The following is a 19,246-nucleotide window of genomic DNA, read 5'->3' as shown; positions in this document are numbered from 1 at the left end:
TATCCTAATGGTCTGCTGCCCACCTAATTTTGCCTTATTGTCAGTCACTACTTACCGCAGCTTGGGGCCCTCCCAGGAGGCTAAATTATTATCAAAGGATTAGGGAGATGTAGCCTCGCAGCTCTGACATTTCTGATTGCTTGTCTATGCCAGAACACTAATTAGCTGTGACTAATTAAGAAAAATGTCCCTGCCATAGAAAACCATTTAAAAGAACTGAGAAGTGGAAAAAGCAATTCAGAAGCTGAGCAGTGCTCAGATTTGCCGATGCTCTTTAGATTTCCACCAGAGCCTTAACTCACCTTTAATTGTGCTCAGAATTTAAAAAAAAAGAGAAAGAAAGAAAGAAAGAAAATCTCACATGTGAACTGATCTGAGGTTGTGCTTGAATAGGAAGAAAAAAAAATTGTTGATCACGTAACCTCTCTTAGCGAGGGTAAAATTGTCTCTGATGAATGGAAGATGACAAAACTTTCATTTTCATGGAGACATTTTTCTAAACCCCAAATGTGTAAATGTGCATTAGCATTCATTCACCCAAGCCAATAACAACGACTTAATAGTCATTGAAGGAAGTTAGAATATTCCCTGGACTGATGCTCTAAAAGATGGTTCAAATGATCACAAGCAGCACATTGAGCATTTTAGAAGTTATTTAGTATTGATTTCATGCCGCTTCCACATTTAAGACAGTCTGGAAATTGTGGCTTCTCCACGCACAGCCTGGTGTTTCCACAGTGATTTTACATGCTTGTACTGCAACTGGCCACCAGTGACTTATTACTGAAAATACCCGGGACTCCCCTGAGACCAGTGTCTATCAGTTGACCAGTGCAATGTTTTCATAGAACTGGTAACTACTACTCTCCTTCTCTTCCAACCTAACTTCATCAGCAAATGTCACACGGCCTAAGGCCACTTCCCGTGGTGGCTTTTTGAGCTCCTCCTCTGTCAGCCCCCTCCTATGCAAGCCTTCCCTGCATCCCTGGCAGTGCCTCTCATGAGTGGACACAGCAGTGACAGCCAGCCAGACTGCCAGCCACCGTTGACTAAGTCCAACTGGAAAAAAAAAAAATCTGTGTAAGGAAGGAGTTGTTGTGGCAAACCATTATTCGATGTATCTACCGAATGCATTGAAAGGAAACTCTATAAAAGAATAATATCCAAAGGTACTTACCAGCACCTAGAGAGAGCCCTTACTTAATTTCCTGATTACGGCCCAGCCCTAAGTAAGAGACCATCTAAATTTTACTGTGTTCATACAAGCAAAATATTTTGTTTGAAATAAAATTCTAACCCCGTCTCACCTAAACTTTCATGCTAGTTTTTAAACTCATTTTCCCTTTTCCTCTTGGTGGAGAAAAAGCAGGTAGCCAGCATCCTCTAGGGAATAATCCTTCCTATATATGAAGACTGTTATTAAGGCACTTGTCATACTTGTCTACTCCAGGATAAATAATCCCTGTTTGTTTAACTTCTCTTCATAGGCCCCTTTCCTAGCCCTCTAATCATCTTCGGGGTTGTCCTTTGAAACTTCTCTAAGCGTTCTCTGTCATGCTTAGGGTTTTGAGTCAGGAATGGGATGCAGTGTTTGAATGTGGTTGAACAAGATTCTTTCAAGCCACGTTCCTGCTTACGCAGTCTAATATATAGCGTCCCCATACTTTTCCTCTGCAGATCCTCAGAAATTTGGTTCTGTATACTCCCCACAGCTCCTTTTGTTGGCTTTCCCCTCAGTGACTGCCCATACCATACGCATATAATGTGTATGTTTATTGATGTAGAATGTCCGTTCAGTTGACGTGTTGGATGCATGAGGAAACCTCCCATTCACGTCATGTGTATGGGATAGTGTATGCGATAGTGGTGAATACTGGGACCGAAAGGTTTGGTCCTGGGGTGGTGCCTGGGTGGCTCAGTCGGTTCAGCATCCTACTCCAGCTCAGGTCATGATCTCACAGTACGTGAGTTTGAGCCCCACATTGGGCTCTAGGCTGTCAGCACAGAGCCCGCTTTGGATCATCTGTGCCTGTCTCTCTCTCTCTCTCTCTCTCTCTCTCAAAAATAAACATTAAAAAAACATTTGGCATTGTTTTATCCCACACAGATGGATATCTCTGTCACAGTGACGATGGGATTCTAATTAAAGTAGGAAATTGAAACTCCCCTTATTAACCATTTATTCAACCCCCCCCCCAGTATTTATTTTGTAGAGGCCACATGCTATGTGGCAGCGTTAAACAGGATACACCAAGTCCCTGTCTTAAAGAAGCTTACATTCTTATGATCAAATGGGCCTTTTGAAAAAGTTAATTTCTCATTAAAGTGTTTGACATTTTCGTCTCCAGAATTAACATTAACATTAACATATTTTCTTTGAAATGGATGTATTATGGAAAACTAAAATTTAATTCCCTTCCAAGAGAGATAATAGTGATTCAAGAAATTCATTTATTTATCTGTGTCAAGTGGAAGATTGGAAACTTGCCAAAAATTAGGGCCGGTGCAAGGTCATCCCCACACAGCTCCACTGTTTGCAGTATCAAATGTCATGACTGCAAGATAAGGGCACACTCTTCCTCTTTACCCTTCGTGAGTTCTTTGCTCAAAAGCCAGGCTTGTTTCAGGTCCCAGGAGAGTTGTCACGTTCCCTTAGACTGAAACCAACAATGCCATAGCAGTGATACTTTTCTGCCTTAAAAAAAAAAAAAAAAACTCTTGTACAAAACCAGCAAGTATAGAAGTCACCCAGGACATGTCACTTGGTGGTCAAAATGCACAGGCAGCACTGCCAGCCGTCCTCCAGATAGGCTCCACAGCCGTCAATAACCTGTAGGAATGGGGCCCAGTACCCCAGGGCATATGCTGGTGAGGCAGCTCCCTGCTTGCATGACAGACTCCCAGAGCCGAGCACATCAACACCTGAACACGTGGTATTATTAGATCTGGTGTCTGTAAACTATGTATGTGGATACTCGTGTATGTCATAGACCTAGGGGTTTGTTAGTTTACAGTACTTTCTCCTTTATTTAATTCATCACTTACGTGAAATTAGACGGTCACATTTAAAGCTCCGTTTTAGTCCTATGTTAAGTTTCTTTAGCTAAACGCCATCATTTACTTTTTGGTGATTTCTACAACTTTCACATCTATTAAATTATTTCTCTATCAATGAGACATGCCATTCAAATCAACAAACTGGCTCTGATACTCTCCTATCCTTTCTCTATTAAAAACCTCACTCTCACTATTACGTATGTAGCACTTTATATCTCCAAGTATTCTAAAGCATTCTAGTCCTTTGACAAATATGCAATGCATGCTGTGTGCCAGTCTGTGGAGGGCTGGAGATAGCAGTAAAAATAAGACTTGGTTGCTGCCTTGCGTTTACACATAGCCCATTGAGACAGACGTATAGCACATGGTGCAATATTTATATAGATGTCGGTACAGAGTCCTAGGAGCAGGAACTGTAAGAGCGTCTAATTCTGCCTAGTAGGAGATAGTGTTGGCTTCCTAGCAGAAGTAATGGTTGAAATGAGTTTCAAAGGCTGACGTGGATCTGGCCGGGGAAGCATACTTTGGGATAGAAGTCCAGACGGAGGGACTGACATGACCGGAAATCCCAGACTTAGAGGACCCCAACATGCAGCAGGGGACCGGGTCTTTCCATTTGCTAGGGATGGATCCTGTGAGAGTGAGCCAGGAGTTGGAGACTCCTGGAGCTGCCATGGAGGATGGTAGCTAGTGAGTTCAGTCCTTACAATACTCTCCAAAAGTCATTTTGAAATGACGGTCTCCCATTTCTGTAAGGAAACTTCAGTTTCAGTTTCCAGGAAGACCTACTAATAGTTAATCCTCAGGCCTAGATTTTTCTCTCCAGCTTGTGCCATCCAATACAAGCCCTTCCCGGAGTCTGATACCTATTTTTATTCAGATACTACATTATGAATTTAAATGCAATCCTGACCAAAATTGTGTACCAAAATGCCTCACTGAACCAGATGAAAAGGTCATAGTGCCCAAATGAACCATTCAGAGACTATGTGCCCCAAACTAGTACCTACAGCAATATAACTGGACTGACTACTGAGTTTGGCCAAGCCAATGATTAGTCATTTAAGTCAAAAAATTAGTCAAACCAGCATGCATCCCATCATTTGTCATGAAGTAGGAGAGAGGGGAACGGCTGATTATCTGAAACTTTCACTTTGTAATGAATCTTTTTAACACCAGGAAAAGGGCCCCAGAATAAACTTACAGAGGCACTTGCCTACTTGATAATAATGAAGAATAAAGAACAGTATTGATGTCAATGCTCTTTGTGTAGCGTGGGAAAAGATAGGCTAGTTTGATAATACTATTTCCAGGACATTTTGGAATGAAGGGAATGTTCGATTAATGAAACGTGCTTGTACAACTCCCAGTTTATGGAACTTATCCTGTTATGTAACTTGTATTTTGTAACTTAAGAAGATCTAATTCATCTAGAAATATCTTGGTATTTACACATTTTTTGTCAGTTTTTTTTAAGTAATCTCTACACCCAATGTGGGGCTCAAACTCATGACCCAGAGATCAAGAGTTGGATGCTCTACTGACTGAGCTAGCCAGGCACCCCTACCTTTTTTTTTTAAACACACAAACAAAAAAATATGGTGGCACCTGGGTGGCTCATTCGGTTAAGTGTCCAACTCTTGGTTTCTGCTCAGGTCATGATCTCATGGTTCATGGAACTGAGCCTTGCATTGGGCTCTGTGCCGACAGTGTGGAGGCTGCTTGGGATCCTCTGTCTCTCTCTCTCTCTCTCTGCCCTTCCCCTGCTTGCTTGTGTGTGCACTCTCTGTCTCTCTTTCTCTCTCAAAATTAAAAAAAAAATAGTATGGGGGGAAAAGTATTGAACTTCAAGAATAGGAAAGTTTTTTCAGCATTCAACAAACACTTATTAGGTACCAACTCTATGCCAATCTTTCCATGTTATAAGCACTTTTTACATTTTCTTAACAGGCATCAAAATGCTCATAAACTCTCTTTTGTAGACTTCCTGATAGACTAGAAAATGAAAACCACCCTGCATGTCAGGTTATTATTGAATATGGAAGAAAAATGACATGAATCAAATGCTTCTCTGCTCTATGTTTAAAAAAAAAACACATGAAAAAAGCTGCATATATAGATCAAGTCCCTTTATGAATAAACCAAGGATCTTTTTTCCTACATTGCCTTGTTTTGTTATAGTGGGGGGAAAAAACCCTTCCCAGTATTCCTAAGCATTAAGGTGTATGGCACCTTAAAACATCTTAAGAATAGGGTGGCATGGTGTGGGGCGCCTGCGTGGCTCAGTCAGTAGCTCCTGCAACTCTTGATCTCTGGGTGGTGAGTTCAAGCACCACATTGGACATAGAGATTATTTAAAGTCTTAAGAATGGGACATGTGGGAAAGGCATAGCAGAAGAACCACTTGGTTATCCTAAGGGAGTGTGGTTCTTGAAAGAATTGATTTACATTACATATTATATTATTAGGTTTAAAAATATCTTTGGTCTTTGGAAACACAGCTTGCATTCACTTGCAAGGAAGTGTGGTAGACTTATTTGAAACAATTAATAAGCATTTCCTGTTTACTTCACAATCCTGTATTACAGTAACGATCAGGAACCCCCAGGAAGGGTAGAGGTGGTTTTCTTAGTTGTCTGCTGGAAGCAGCAAACTGCCCTTAAAGAATCAGAGATTTTATTGACAGAACAGACTGTTTTCTAGAAGGGACTGGAATAACCTAGCAGTCATGAGTACAGACTCTGAATCATGTATCCGTATAGAGAAGATATAAATCTAACCTTGCCATGCATACCTATTGTATAAATCCAAATAACACGCTTAATCTAAACTCAGTTTCCTACCTATGTAAGCTCAGTTTCCACATACGCAAAATAGGAAAAATAACAGCCATCTCATTAAGGTTGTTCTCAGAAGTAAATGAAATTTTAACTGATGCATTAAATTTCCCAGGGAGAACTTAAAAAATCAGATGGCTTTATAATCCGAATTCATAAAAGAATAGAAATGAGTAACTGTACCTCACAGTTCTTGAGAAATCTCATTCAGTCCTCATTACACTTTTCCTGTTTATAATGTATTTGCACTTTGTTAAAAGGCCAAAATGAGTAAGTTAATAACAAACAAAATAACAGGTGATAGAAAGTTCTGGAGCTCTAGGCTTGCATTTTTTTTCTTTTGAAGAATAAAGCTGTATTTCAGCACCATGTAGAAAGAAAAAGTGTGATAATTTGGCTTTTCCCTGCAGTTCATTTTTTACAAGAATCACAAGCTCTATTGGTTCTAATCATGCCCTTTATTCTGATGATCAAGTCTAATATCATAGTATTTTGGGAGAACATCAGAATCTTCTTATTTAAAAGCCAGGTTCACAGACTCTACCCTTCATATTACAGATGAGAAGACTGAGACAGAGGAAACCCTGACCAGCTTGGTCAGGCAGACAGAGCATAGAAGGTGCTGGCCCTTTTCCCCTCTCAGCTTCTGTGTGCTGTGCTTCCACGTTCAGACCCAAGCCTCTATTTTTCCCCAACGAATAGTTCTGGGTCTAGCTGGGAGGCTTGATAGGTATAGGGTGGGTTGAACACTTCTGTATTTTTAACCATAAGAGACTGGTTTCAGTTTTCCCAAAATGTTGCCCTCGCTCCTATTCCAAGCCAACAAAAAATCTGCACTTAAAACTTTATAGATGCTGGTGTTTCAGGGGTCTGTTTTGTGGAACCGCATAGCATCGTTTCAGTGGGATGCCTCATATAGAGGAGGGAAGTGTTGGTGTTACTGTTTCAAATTTACCATAAATATAAAATGTGTACTTTAGTGTTTAGAAATGGGAAGTGACTGGCCATGAATTTAGTTCTGTTAAATAGATGCAGTGTTGACAAAAGAGACACTCAATGTACAGTGAAGCATTTATATTTAGTGGGGCATTAATGTTTCTAAATATTGTGTTGCTCTCCAAAGCTACAAAATGATACTAAAGAATGCCTTATATTTATCAACTTATCAAAACCTTCAGCATTTAAAAAATATCATTTGTTATTTTATTCAATTCAACTTGGCATTTAAAAGGTACCTATTTCCTAAAGTGGTATTTTCTAGATGGTATTGTGGTTGAACTTGGTGACTCAACACTTATAAAACCGACAGCTTCCCCTGAAATAAATGAAGAAATACATACACACTGGAAATTTAGCCATTCCATATCTTAGTGCCCTAAAAACTGTTGGCTTTCTTTTTTTTTTTTTTTTTTTCTGTTGTTCACCTATTGAGCTGAGCCTAGCTGGAGAAGAATGAAAATATATCAACTAGTTGTACCAATTCATAATCAATAAAAAGCTAAACACTTAAGCAGAAAATATATCACAGATTTGTTCCCTAGCAAAGCAGCTATTTTTGCCTTGCCATCATCATCAGAAGCCACATTCTGACAGAAATCATTTGCTCGAAGCAGCCGTGATATATACACCCTATGTGGTCTTGTGGTTCAGATTTAGGAATATCAGCCACAGAGGGTCTAAAGGCATTGTGCATTAGTATGTATTGAGACCTCATTCCAGGTGGCCAGCAGCTGGACTTTTTGAAAATAAAACTTCCAAAATAAATGTGAAGTGCTTGTTTCCAGGCAATAAGTGTTACATTTAATTGAATCATCCTCCAAAATGTTATAAATTAGGCAGAAAAGGGAGTTTGCATATTTAATATATTTGTTTTATATTTCCACTAGTCAACAGAATAATGAAATTCCTTAACTACTTCTCTTTAACTTGCATGAAGAAAGCACGGTATGTTGCTAAATCTCTTTTCACCAGCACCGCGGAGAAACAACTTTAATCCTTGTTAGAAAATTGCCGAGTCTGGGACTGACAAAGAGCTCATGCTTGTTCCATTGTTAGTGCTCCCCGGCCCCAAGAGCAGAGCCCTTTACAGCTGCGTGGATCCCGCCTGGCTCAGCTGCACTATTTAGGAGAGGAGGTTTGTCAATTTCTATTGACAATGGAGAGAGTTTTTCAGGGCCTGTAGCAGTGCTGACACAGTTGGGGATCAATGCCAGCCATTCAGACTGCACCCTCTTTCATTGCTTTGGTTTGTTAATTCAAGACTAAAGGTCCACTGAGGGGGTTCAGGGTGTTTAAGAAAGCTGATGAACTGTTTAAGAAAGCTGATGAACTGCAAGCATTTATAGCCCTGGTGTGGCAATTTCCATAGTCAGTGGCAACTCCTGGCACTGAGGGAGCTGTGTCCTTGTTGACCCTCTTGTTATTAAAAATGCACAAGTGCTGCGCTTCTCAATATTTCAACAATCTTTCATTGTCAATACCACCTTCTGAGCCCTTCAGCTTGTTGCTTGCTCTAAAGATCTTCTTAGATTGGGTTTGAAAACTTCACCTTAAACACTAGATTAGACTGATGTTCTGTTTTCCGTGCTCCTGTTGATTTGTTGAACCTTCCCAGGGCTGGAAAGCAAGTAGCAGCTTGATGGGGAGACGGGCTGCTAATATGATTTACCAGTCTACAGTCATGCACAATAAGTGTGAATAAATACAGGGGTCTCACAGAGTCAACCCTAGCCTTTCCTTTTCTTTTATTTTTGCTTTAAAAGAAATATCTCAAGAAAATGAAGTGAGTAATGCATGCCCTTACAGGAGTTGAATGAACCACAGAAAGAAAAAAAAAAGACATATTTTTTTGTTAAAGTGGTAGGCTGCTGTCATGGATTGATGTAGGAAAAATGTAGAATATACACTTACTGCTTTATTCCTAAGTAGACCAAAGCAAAGAAAGAAGCAGTAATGCCATACCCATGACTTCAGTGCAGACCACAGCGCCCCTTCCTTGTCGTCCCCTGAAGGGAAAAGTGAATCGTCCACCCAATTGTTTTATAAAATTAACTTTTCCAAAATGAAAGGACATTTTCTAACATTCACACTTTACTGGACATTCACCCTTTTTGAATGCTTTTTTTCCTCGTAATGTTAAAGGATTGGTTTTGTTTGGGGTGGGGGAAGATGCAGCCAAGCTACCTTTGACTTTTTTGTCAAGATATAAAAATGAGACCTACCATATTGCAGCACCCCAGAGAGGAACATGTCAATTCCAGCACCAGAAATAGGAAACTGCTGGAGATTTCCGTTTGGTTGTTTTGTTTGTTTGCTTATTTATTTACTTGGAGTGCGTGCATGTGTGTGCGTGCACACGTGCGTGTGTGTGTGTGTGTGTGTGTGTGTGTGTGTGTGTCTATTTCCTCATATACAAGAAAGAAGCAGTCCTAGTGGGTTTTTTGTTGTTAGCTTGTTCTTAGTAACAACATAAACTCTGAGCAAAAGTACTGCTTTCTCTTTATTATTTGTTTGTTTTAGCTGAAAATCTTCAAAATGCCTTGACTTGGAGACCAAAAAATAGGCATTTGTATCTGATAGAATTATTTTTTGTATAGAATTTTCCTTATAATTTGGTTGCCTTTAAAGCTAAGATGATGGTAAAGTAGCTTAAGCTTTTTTTACTTAAGAGTGGTTCTCTTTTTCTCTCTTTTTATAGTTAACTTCAGATCATTTGATTCCCAACTTATTTTTCTCTAAAGTTATAATTTTGGCATTGTGTTAAAGAAGTTATATTAATAATAAATTTCTGTGTTACATTAAATGCCCTTTTGATTATCACTTAATCATAAGTATCATTGATGTGTAATGGGAAAATGAGTTAAATTAATTTTAAATTGTGTAAGGATTTCTTAAAGATGCATAGGGAGTAATTTTAAGAAAGGATTTTCATTTCCCTCAAATTCATACAACTTACAATAAATATAGTAACTTTATAGTCTGACAGATTAGCTAGTATGTTATGCTAGACCATATATCATCTTTTGTTTCCCCCAACAAAAAAAATATATTATCTCTTGCAAAAGGACTATAATTTAAGAGTTATAACCATTGTGACTACATTTTAGCTTTCAAATTATCTGGAGAGTGGTGTGGAGGTGAGGGTCTTAATTTAGTATACTCATATTCAATATCACCAATACCTGGGAGTGTTTATGTGTATTAAAATAGAATTCAAGAGGTTGAGGCTATAAATAATTTGAAATAAGGAAGTATAGGATTTAAATACCAGTAGAAATTAATATGTCAGCTGAAGTACTGAATTCATTAGCAGTTTATTTTTTTAAGAATTTAGGAGTGTATCTTATTTTGTAAATCTTATTTCTGATACTTTTACAAAAATGTCCTGAAAATTAAGAAAGCAGTCATTAGGAAAGAGCAAAGTCGGGTACATGAATAATATTTTTTTTAGATCCTAGCCTATCTCACATTTTAAAAACCTGAAACTTCCATTCATCCATGTGATATAATATTTAGTAAATCAGTTACTCATTTTAATTACCTTATCTCATTTTATGCATGTGTGTTCAGTGTATTAAATTAACAGAAATAAGTCTAATGAAATGTGAAACTAATTCATGTTTAATTTATGCTTAAAATACCATTTCTTATACCAAATTTTGTCAGAACAAGGTTAATAAATACGAGTCCAGATGAATTTCAGACTTACTTATAACATGTGATGGTACTCTTAGAAATTGAATTTGTCATTTTAATACGGAAGAAAAATATTTTTTATGATTTTTTTCCTGTGTTTGAATACCTAAGACACATGTACCACACGTGCATGATGTATTGTGTCACTATGTTTGTGTTTACAAACAAGACACAAAATCCCTTTTCTCATGAAACTCTTGTTATTTCCTAAGTGCTGAATGGGCTTTGAGATTGATTTCTTACTGTTATTTGAATGAGTGGCATTATTAATTTTCCAGTACTACCTAAACCTAGTTCTAGTGTGTAGTGCTGAATCCCTTAAAATGTCACCACTAATGGCAGATTGCCTTTAAAACACAAAAACAAAAACAAACAGGAACAAATTTCTTCTTCTATACTCGTAGACATTATACAGGAGCAGGAAATTACATTGGAGAAGAATTTCAGTTTCCCTCTCCAGAAAGTGGTAATAAACAGAGGAAAAACTATGAACCCTCCAAAAACACTTGTAAAATGAAACCAGTTCTTTCCTTTCATAATTTGATCAACTGACATCTTTTTTATTCTTATAGACACAACAATTCCATCCTGAATAATGTTCCTTCCTCAGGCGTCCCATCTTTATTTTCAGTGGTTTTAAAACATCTTGGCAAATACTTAACGATACTAGGTAAAGGTGTGATTGAGGATGTCTTACCATCACTTCTGTAAAACGTTATTTCTAGGTATTGACTGCATGCGTCATGGCATAAATCTACTCTTTGATTTTTACATAACATGCGGGCTAATTAGAAATTTGCCTTTGTAAGTAATTTACCTACTTTTTCCTGCTGTTTGGGAGTCCATTCAGTCCCATACCATGTATTTAGTGCCCGTTGTTACCTACCAATTACAAAGCAGGCCTCTAGGCCTGCAAGTGCAAAAACACAGTTTCCCTTGAATATGTTACAGCTGAAAGACTAATGTTAATTCATGTAGAGAACAGCCTAGGTCAACTTAGCAGATTTTCTAGCAAAACATAGAATTCTGTTAACAGGAAATTATAGCATTATTGACTTCAAGTGCTGATCTGTGGTCATTTCAGAGTGTTTCATTACCCCCTCATTACCGAATCTGTTACATGAATACTGCAGAGGCTGTTTTCTTTTCTGTTCTCCTCCCCTCCGCCCCCATCCTTCTTTCCAGCAATGGTACAGCAGTTCCATGAAAGTCATTTGTGTCTGGTTGGCTGATAGATTAGACCTTCAGCTTCATATTTACCAACTGAAGACGCTCATCAAGATTGTGAAGGTAAACAAAATGTGTTGAGATGTGAATTGCCCACCAAGCTATAAAGAATAATGGCTAGATATTGACACACAAGAAAATTGTATGTGACACACCTGAATGGATGTAAGTACTTTAAAAACATCACTCTCAGCAGTGCTGTGCCACTGTTTACTTCCATTTTCAGTTAGATTATCAAGTAAATGTAAATTTTTCTGCACTAATAAATAAAAGATATTTTATCAGTAGTCAAATTTTAAGACAATGTACACAAAGCCTCTGGCACATTTACCTGATTGTAGTAGGTCCACAGTAATTTCGTCTTCATTTTCTTAGGTATAGAAATATTTTCTCCTCCTGATACGTTTGCTTCATGCTTATTAGAATCGCATATGATTATGAGGACTTTTTTTTTTTTGAACGTGCTCACATGCATGTACTCATGTGCAAGCTGGGGAGGGGAAGAGAGAGAGGGAGAGAGAATCCCAAGCAGGCTCCACACTGTCAGCATAGAGCCCACAGCCGGGCTTGATCTCACCAACCATGAGATCATAACCTGAACTGAAATCAGGAGTTGGTGCTTAACCAACTGAGCCACCCAGGTGCTCCATGAGGGCTTTGGAATTGTATTGGCCCACAGCATAAGGAGAGTGTCCGTTATTTTGTCATATCCTGACACAAAAGTAACATTGTCACTGCCTAACTTCTTTAGAAGCATGCCCCATCTGACATGTAAGAGATGATCAGTTTGAGTGTTGGGGAACATCCCAACCAACAACAGGTGTCACATCCCTTAAGGCCATTTTGTCTTTTGCTCTTCAAAAGAAAAGGTAATAACACAAGTATTATATTTATTGAGTATATTTATTTATTTACTTAATGTGATTTTATTAATATATATAATTATTTAACATGATTTTTCACGCTCCGTAATTCTAATGGAAACACAAAATTTGCTCCAAGTGTAACTTTTTCCTAAAATTGAGACAAATCCTACTTAATGACTAAAAACATAACTCTAAGCTATTGAGAATCAGCTGTTCTTTTGAAAAGATGACCTTCCATTTTAGTGCCATTTGTCAAATGCAATATATGTGTGTGTATATATATATATATATATATATATATATATATATATTTGGGTGTGTCTATATAGGCACAAATATGTATGTTTATATTTATGTGTATGTATGTGCATATGCGACACACAGTAGTTCTCAAAGTGTCATTTCTGACTTATATCAGCATCACCTGGGAACTCATTAGGCATACACATTATTGGGCCCTACCCCAGACCTGCTGAGTCAGAAATTCTGATTCTGGAGCCCAGCAGTTTATATATTAACAAGTCCTCCAGGTGATTCCGATGTTAAAGTTTGAGAGGAACTATTGCATTACATCATTAAGTTTTAACCACATTAAAATATTTTCCATCATTCTCTAGATTCCTGTAGTCTAATTAGAATACAAATTATTTTGTGCCATAGACACACAGGTTATCACAAATTAGACCCATAAATAGGAAAGTTCTGTTCTAAAGTGAGAAATTGGCAAATCTACCGGAACATAGAACCAGACCTATAATGTCACAGTAATAGCAATCATGATTAGTCATAAAGAACAAGTAAAATTATAGCCACCCACTAATTTTTAATACCTCTGAACATGACATTTCAATGGAAAAAATAACTTTGGTCCAGAACACTTCTTACCAGGTGTTATTTGTTTTACAAAGAAACCGAAAGTGCACAATAATACGTTCATATTTGCCTTCGATTCTGCAATGTTTCTTTCTTGTTCTATTAACGTGACTTGGAGAGCTTTCAAATGAAGTTTGTTTTTCATAAAAGAGATCAGAATCTGTGTATACCTTCTACATATATGTGTATGTTGAGGTTGCAGTCTGTACTGTGACTAATACTGGGATTAGCTGCTTACCTTACAATCAGTCATATTTTCAAGTTAACATCTATTGCATTCAACATGTCAGAAATTACGTATTCAGCTGATTGGCATTTTTGGCTGGATTGTTAAGCTCTCTACTTTGTTTTTAGAATAAAAATCTCTATTAGCCCATCATCTTTCAAAGTTCTTCCTCTTCTCATATTCACACGTCATTACAATTAAAGATCAAATACCAGTGAATATTTTAGCAGAATAAAATGATAATGTCACGAATTATGCGGTGGCATTTCCATTGTACTCTACACCAATCAATTTATCTTAGTTTAACATATTCTTCATTATGGCTACCAACAGTCAAGACTGATAAATATGGAAATAAGTTTCATGAATATATTTGACTTTCCATGCTTTGTTTTTCACGAGCAGGTCCCCAGACTCAGCCAATGCTTTCTTTGGCTGATACATTTAATCAAATTGTAGAGCTTTATGTAATAATTAAAAATTCTTATTTTCACAAAGAAAATCAGGATGAATTAATAATTTAATGTTTTGATTGTTTCCTACTTTGAGTATAAACAGACTTTAACCAGTTTCGTAGATAGATTCATAATTCTTCAGAACCTATATGGTTATATTTGTAATGTTCATTTTTCAGTGAATTTAAGAAGCTATTAAATAGCACACGTATATAGGGGTGCCTGGGTGGCTCAGTCGGTTAAGTGTCCAACTCTGGCTTTTGGCCCAGGTCATGATCTTACGGTCATGAGATCGAGTCCCATGTCAGGCTCCACAGCATGGAGCCTGCTTAAGATTCTCTCTCCCTCTCCCTTTCCCTCTCCCTCTGCCGCTCCCCTGTCCACTTGCATGCCTGCACGCTCTCTCTCTCTAAAATAAAAAATAATAATAAGTATAAAAGCACATGTATACAATTGTGAAGGCCCCTGAGTAGGCTTTCCTTCCGTCCACATCTCCCGGTGCTAGCCAGCATGTTACTACAGAGTAGTGCATTCTACCAAGGAGCCAAACTGCTAGTTGTTTGGTTTTTTTACTCTACAGGCATAGTCATTCTTCTCTGCCCACTGGAGACCCAGATGCCACCAAGATGTATATTACAGCCAACTTTGGCCCACAAAGACACTTAGATACTAATCAGTTCATTCATGTCACTCGCTGAGAAAAAAACAAATTCCACTAACAGATTCACAGAGAGTTTAGGGCTATGAAATTATTCGCAGTTTTAACATCGGAATGATTTATTGAAGGAGGGGGAGAAACAGAATCCTCAAACAATCAAAGTGGCGGACGGATTTGTGTTCTCCCGAGTGGCCCTATGACATTTAAAAGCAGTTAACGTAGATCAGCTGCTCTTACTAGGAGACAGGAAGACAAGTGAACAGCACCCCATGGCAGGCCCTTGTCTTAAATAAGAACTAAGCAGACCTTCCTTGCCAGCCACAGAGGATGTCCAAGGGCCAATAATATTTTATGAATTCTAAAGAGAGAGAGATCACAAGGATACCTGTCCTGCAGCTCCCCTAACTAACTACCTGTTGCTTGGTGATAAAATAAGGCAGTAGAGTCTTAATTACACATAAATTAGAAAGCCTTCAGGACTGCAGATCTACAACACAAATCTGTCCTGGCCAACTTACTGACAATTAAGCTAAGTCTAAGAAAAGTCAATTCTAATAAAACAAAAAAGCAGGACTTATAAACTCAGCATATAATTGTTAACGGAACAATATTTCATATCAGATGCATTATGCAATATTTCGTGTCAGGTACATGAGTAATTTGTGTACTTGACATAGTTTTAATCAAACTATTAAACAGTTACAGTCTTGAACACAAATCTCTGGGGTAATACTACTGTGTATATTAGTTACCAGATTTTCTGGATAAAACTTACCCTTCAGAGCCATTCCCATGTGTCTTGATGCAAGTTACCAGAGGTTTTGGTGTAAGAGAGTGCCACCTTAGTAATAATGAGATTAACACCTTAGAAAGAGAATATGAGGATAGTGGGGTGTAAGTATCTTAAAATATTAAAATGTAAGTAAAAATAGTTTTGATCATTTAAGAAACCACTCTCTGAATCAAATTTTTATGGGCTGTTAAGATACCTCTGATACTGCACAGCATTTCTCACAGTTCAGTTTATTTTTGGACAGGTGGTAGACTTTTCAAATATGAATTTTATTTATAACAAGTAATGATCCAAATGAGAAAAAAATTATTCACCCTCCATACTTGCTTTTGGCATATCACTTCTGAAACTTGTAATGATACTGTGGGGCATACATCAGATTAAAAAAGACAGGAAAATAAAATGTGAAAATACCAATGGCCCCCACAACCTTGTAATGATTTTGCTCCTTCCCCGAAATCTGTTAGTAAACCAGGTGTGTATATCAAGGGGATTAAGGTGCTATTCATCAGCATTTCCTACCTGATATGAATAAGTACCTTCAATGAAACTGTGTGAATATTAAAAGTTTCCTTCCATATATTCTGTTGAACGAAATCAAGCATGCCTTCATGTTAATGTCCAGCTATTGGAGTTGTAATATTGGGCCAGAAAGTACAACATTCCTTCTTACTTGACTTTTTTCATCTATTAAGTGTAAAGCAGACAACAACAAAAGTACCTACTAGAAACATTTAGAACAATGGTGGCATGTTGATACTGATACTTGAGGCCAGTCCATTAAAATCTGAATGTTTAATATTCTAAATCTAACACAAGACAGTAAACAAAATCTGGAAAGATATTTAGCATTAAAAACAGCCTTAGAAGTGACTCTACACAATGGGATATCTTCATTTGTGTTTTGTTTCCACACTGAACTAATTCTAGATTTTTCCCACAATTAAAAAAAAAAACAGTAATAAAATTCCAGTCCTGTTTAGTCTCAGAAAAAAATCTTATATGAGGAAAATTGCACATAAGGGGATCAGTGAAATAAGCGATGCTTTCTAGGTGACATATCTTAAGTGCCACAGAACCCAGAATTCTGTTGTTCCTGTCATTGTTCTTAGGATTCATGTTATAAACATTAACGTGACGTTTGTTCTATTTTTGACATATAATACATCAAATAATAGGCTTTTCACAGAAAATATAAATACATGTTGTATTTATCATCTGTGGAAGCTTTCTACCAGAATTTTGACACTTCACATTCCAAGGGAATTTCAAAAGGAAAGGGCAGAATTCATCCAGACTTCTGGGTGTACACAAATTTTTAACCGGTGGTACATATAAATAAATGTTGTAATTCACAATTGCTGAAAATGCAAACTTCTTTTACTGATAATAGGATTAATTATCTCCCTCCACACTTCCCCCAGAAAGCTAATACATTGCATAAAATGTGTTTTTCAGTATTAAAGGAAAGACATGTCAACTGAAAAACTAAGAATTCCTTCATTTAAAAATGTACATAAGTGCCTATCATTTTACCTTGTCGCAAGCTATTCAAATAGCAAAGTCTGTGCCATTAGCAATATTTTTCACTTGTCATCTGTCAGAACATTTTGATCTATTCAGAGTGATTCTACTTTGAAAAGCAGGATCCGAGGTCTCATTTCTTTTTCTCCCCAGAAATATACCAACAGGTTGACTGACATGGGCAGCTACAATCTGAGTCCATTAGTGAATTGTCCCACATTATTTTTGAAATGCTAACTGAGGATACATACGGACGTCCATCCATACAACTCGTGAGCTATCTAAGCAAAGTCTTTCTTCTTCTTCCAGAAAACCTATAGGGACTTCCGACTTCAGGGTGTGTTAGAAGGCACACTGAACAGTAAGACCTACGATACTCTGCACAGACGTCTAACAGTCGAGGAGGCTACAGCCTCCGTCTCGGAAGGAGGAGGACTTCAGGGCATCACCATGAAAGACAGTGATGAAGAAGAAGGCTAATAACTCCCAGCTCTGTGGGAGGAAGGAGGACCTTGACATTATTTTGTACCCTGTCCTTGTAATTACATTGATTGGTTGGACCAAATAAAAAATGCTTGTATTTCACTCCGCATTGTAAAGAGTGAACCTGGAAGCAGAGTTAAAGGGGAAAATGGCAAGTTTCTTGGTTTGGGGGGATTTTTAAAGATGAGTCTCTTTTGTGTAGTTTGACCTAAAATGAGCTTTGGCTTTGTGATTGGAACATAACTTTTTGGTTTTTTTGGAAGATTTGACTTTTCCGTCTGTAATTACATCAAAGTAGTGTCCTGTGTGTGCAATGAGATATGTATTTCTCATAATGTGACATTGTGAGAAGAAGCTACTTGGATCACTGTGCCAGCTCTATCGTGCCCTTGTTAAAGTGGTGTGTATTTAATAGTTTATCATTTATGTGTGAGGGGTTTTTTTTTTGTAGTTAATTTGCCATTGTTGTGATGTGTATAAAAACTTTAACCTCTGTTCTTAGTATTCTGAGTTCATCTGCAGGCTTCAAGGACTGCCAAACCCAAATATAGACTAGATTATCCATCAGCTTGTGTCTTGTTTTATTCTGAACATTCCTTCTTTCAAGTGTAAGAAAAAAATCCCAAAGTGTAAGGTAGTAAATGTGCTGCCTTCAACATACCCTATTCTCCTACTTCTAAGTGTAAGAGCTTGCAGGCAATAAAAATCTCTTTGGTCGAAACCACTCCTGTATTTATTAGACTTGTGTAAATTAAATGCAGTAAAAAAAAAATGTTTGCAGTATTATAAAAACCCCCAACAATTTGTCTCTGTGTTTTTGTGTTTTTGTTTGTTTACAATCAAATGAGTAAAAGATATCAACAGTGCTTTTGCACCTGGAAGGCACACACATTTGTTAAAAGAGTAAGTTACTCCGACAGTCTATTTCCATAGCAAAGGTAATGTTGACTACATACTCATATGTGTTATTATCGTTAGCAGTGTTAACTAACGAAGAGTAATATAGGAATGCTGGTAATTTAACTAGCAATTGACAGGTTAGTTAACTATTATATCTTCTTCCAAAATATTTTCTTGCTATGATTTTGAAAAATAATAGTGTTACACTTTGTAATTTCTCTGTGAGTTTTAATTGTGTATTTTTTCCTAAAATTCATATTGTGCTACTGCATCCATTCATAAATAATCTTTAAATGAGGTAAGTTAATGCAGAATAAGCAGAGGTATCCCTGAATTTATGTAAACTGTAGTTCTGGAATTTTGGAAGTGAAACCGACTTCTTAGACCTCCAAATTCATTCTCCTGTGTTGTTATAAATGGTGTCTCAGTAGCTGGACTAGCCCACAAAAATCCATTTAATTCAGTTATTATATACTACTGGTTTGGGCTCAAATCTGGGTCCTGGGGGTAAGACACCCTACGATACAGGACAAACATGAAAGTAGATGTCTTCCCCTTTCCTGGATTAGAAACTAACTCTACCAACTCGGTGTTGTGGAAAGTCAGTTTTTCGTGAAATGTCCTCTTTCCCTGTCTTCACCTTCACATCCAG

The 19,246-nt window shown here is 37.5% G+C and overlaps 1 protein-coding gene across 6 annotated transcripts in view; it reads left to right on the top strand.

Moving 5' to 3' along the window:
* CADPS2 (calcium dependent secretion activator 2) overlaps positions 1-18,415 on the top strand; it is a 540,052-nt gene extending 521,637 nt beyond the window's left edge. For 5 of the 6 annotated variants that reach the window (XM_047839630.1, XM_047839625.1, XM_047839616.1 and 2 more), the window contains 2 exons: positions 11,775-11,879; positions 17,521-18,415. In XM_047839630.1, coding sequence (XP_047695586.1) covers positions 11,775-11,879; positions 17,521-17,691 — 276 coding nt within the window. In that variant the 3' untranslated portion in view covers positions 17,692-18,415. The remainder of the gene's footprint in view (positions 1-11,774; positions 11,880-17,520) is intronic. The other variant, XM_047839646.1, reaches the window with a different exon arrangement.
* The last annotated feature ends 831 nt before the right edge of the window (positions 18,416-19,246 follow it).

The sequence above is a fragment of the Prionailurus viverrinus genome, chromosome A2, assembly GCF_022837055.1.
Source record: "Prionailurus viverrinus isolate Anna chromosome A2, UM_Priviv_1.0, whole genome shotgun sequence".
NCBI lineage: Eukaryota > Metazoa > Chordata > Mammalia > Carnivora > Felidae > Prionailurus > Prionailurus viverrinus.
This window is presented reverse-complemented; position numbering and strand designations above follow the sequence as displayed.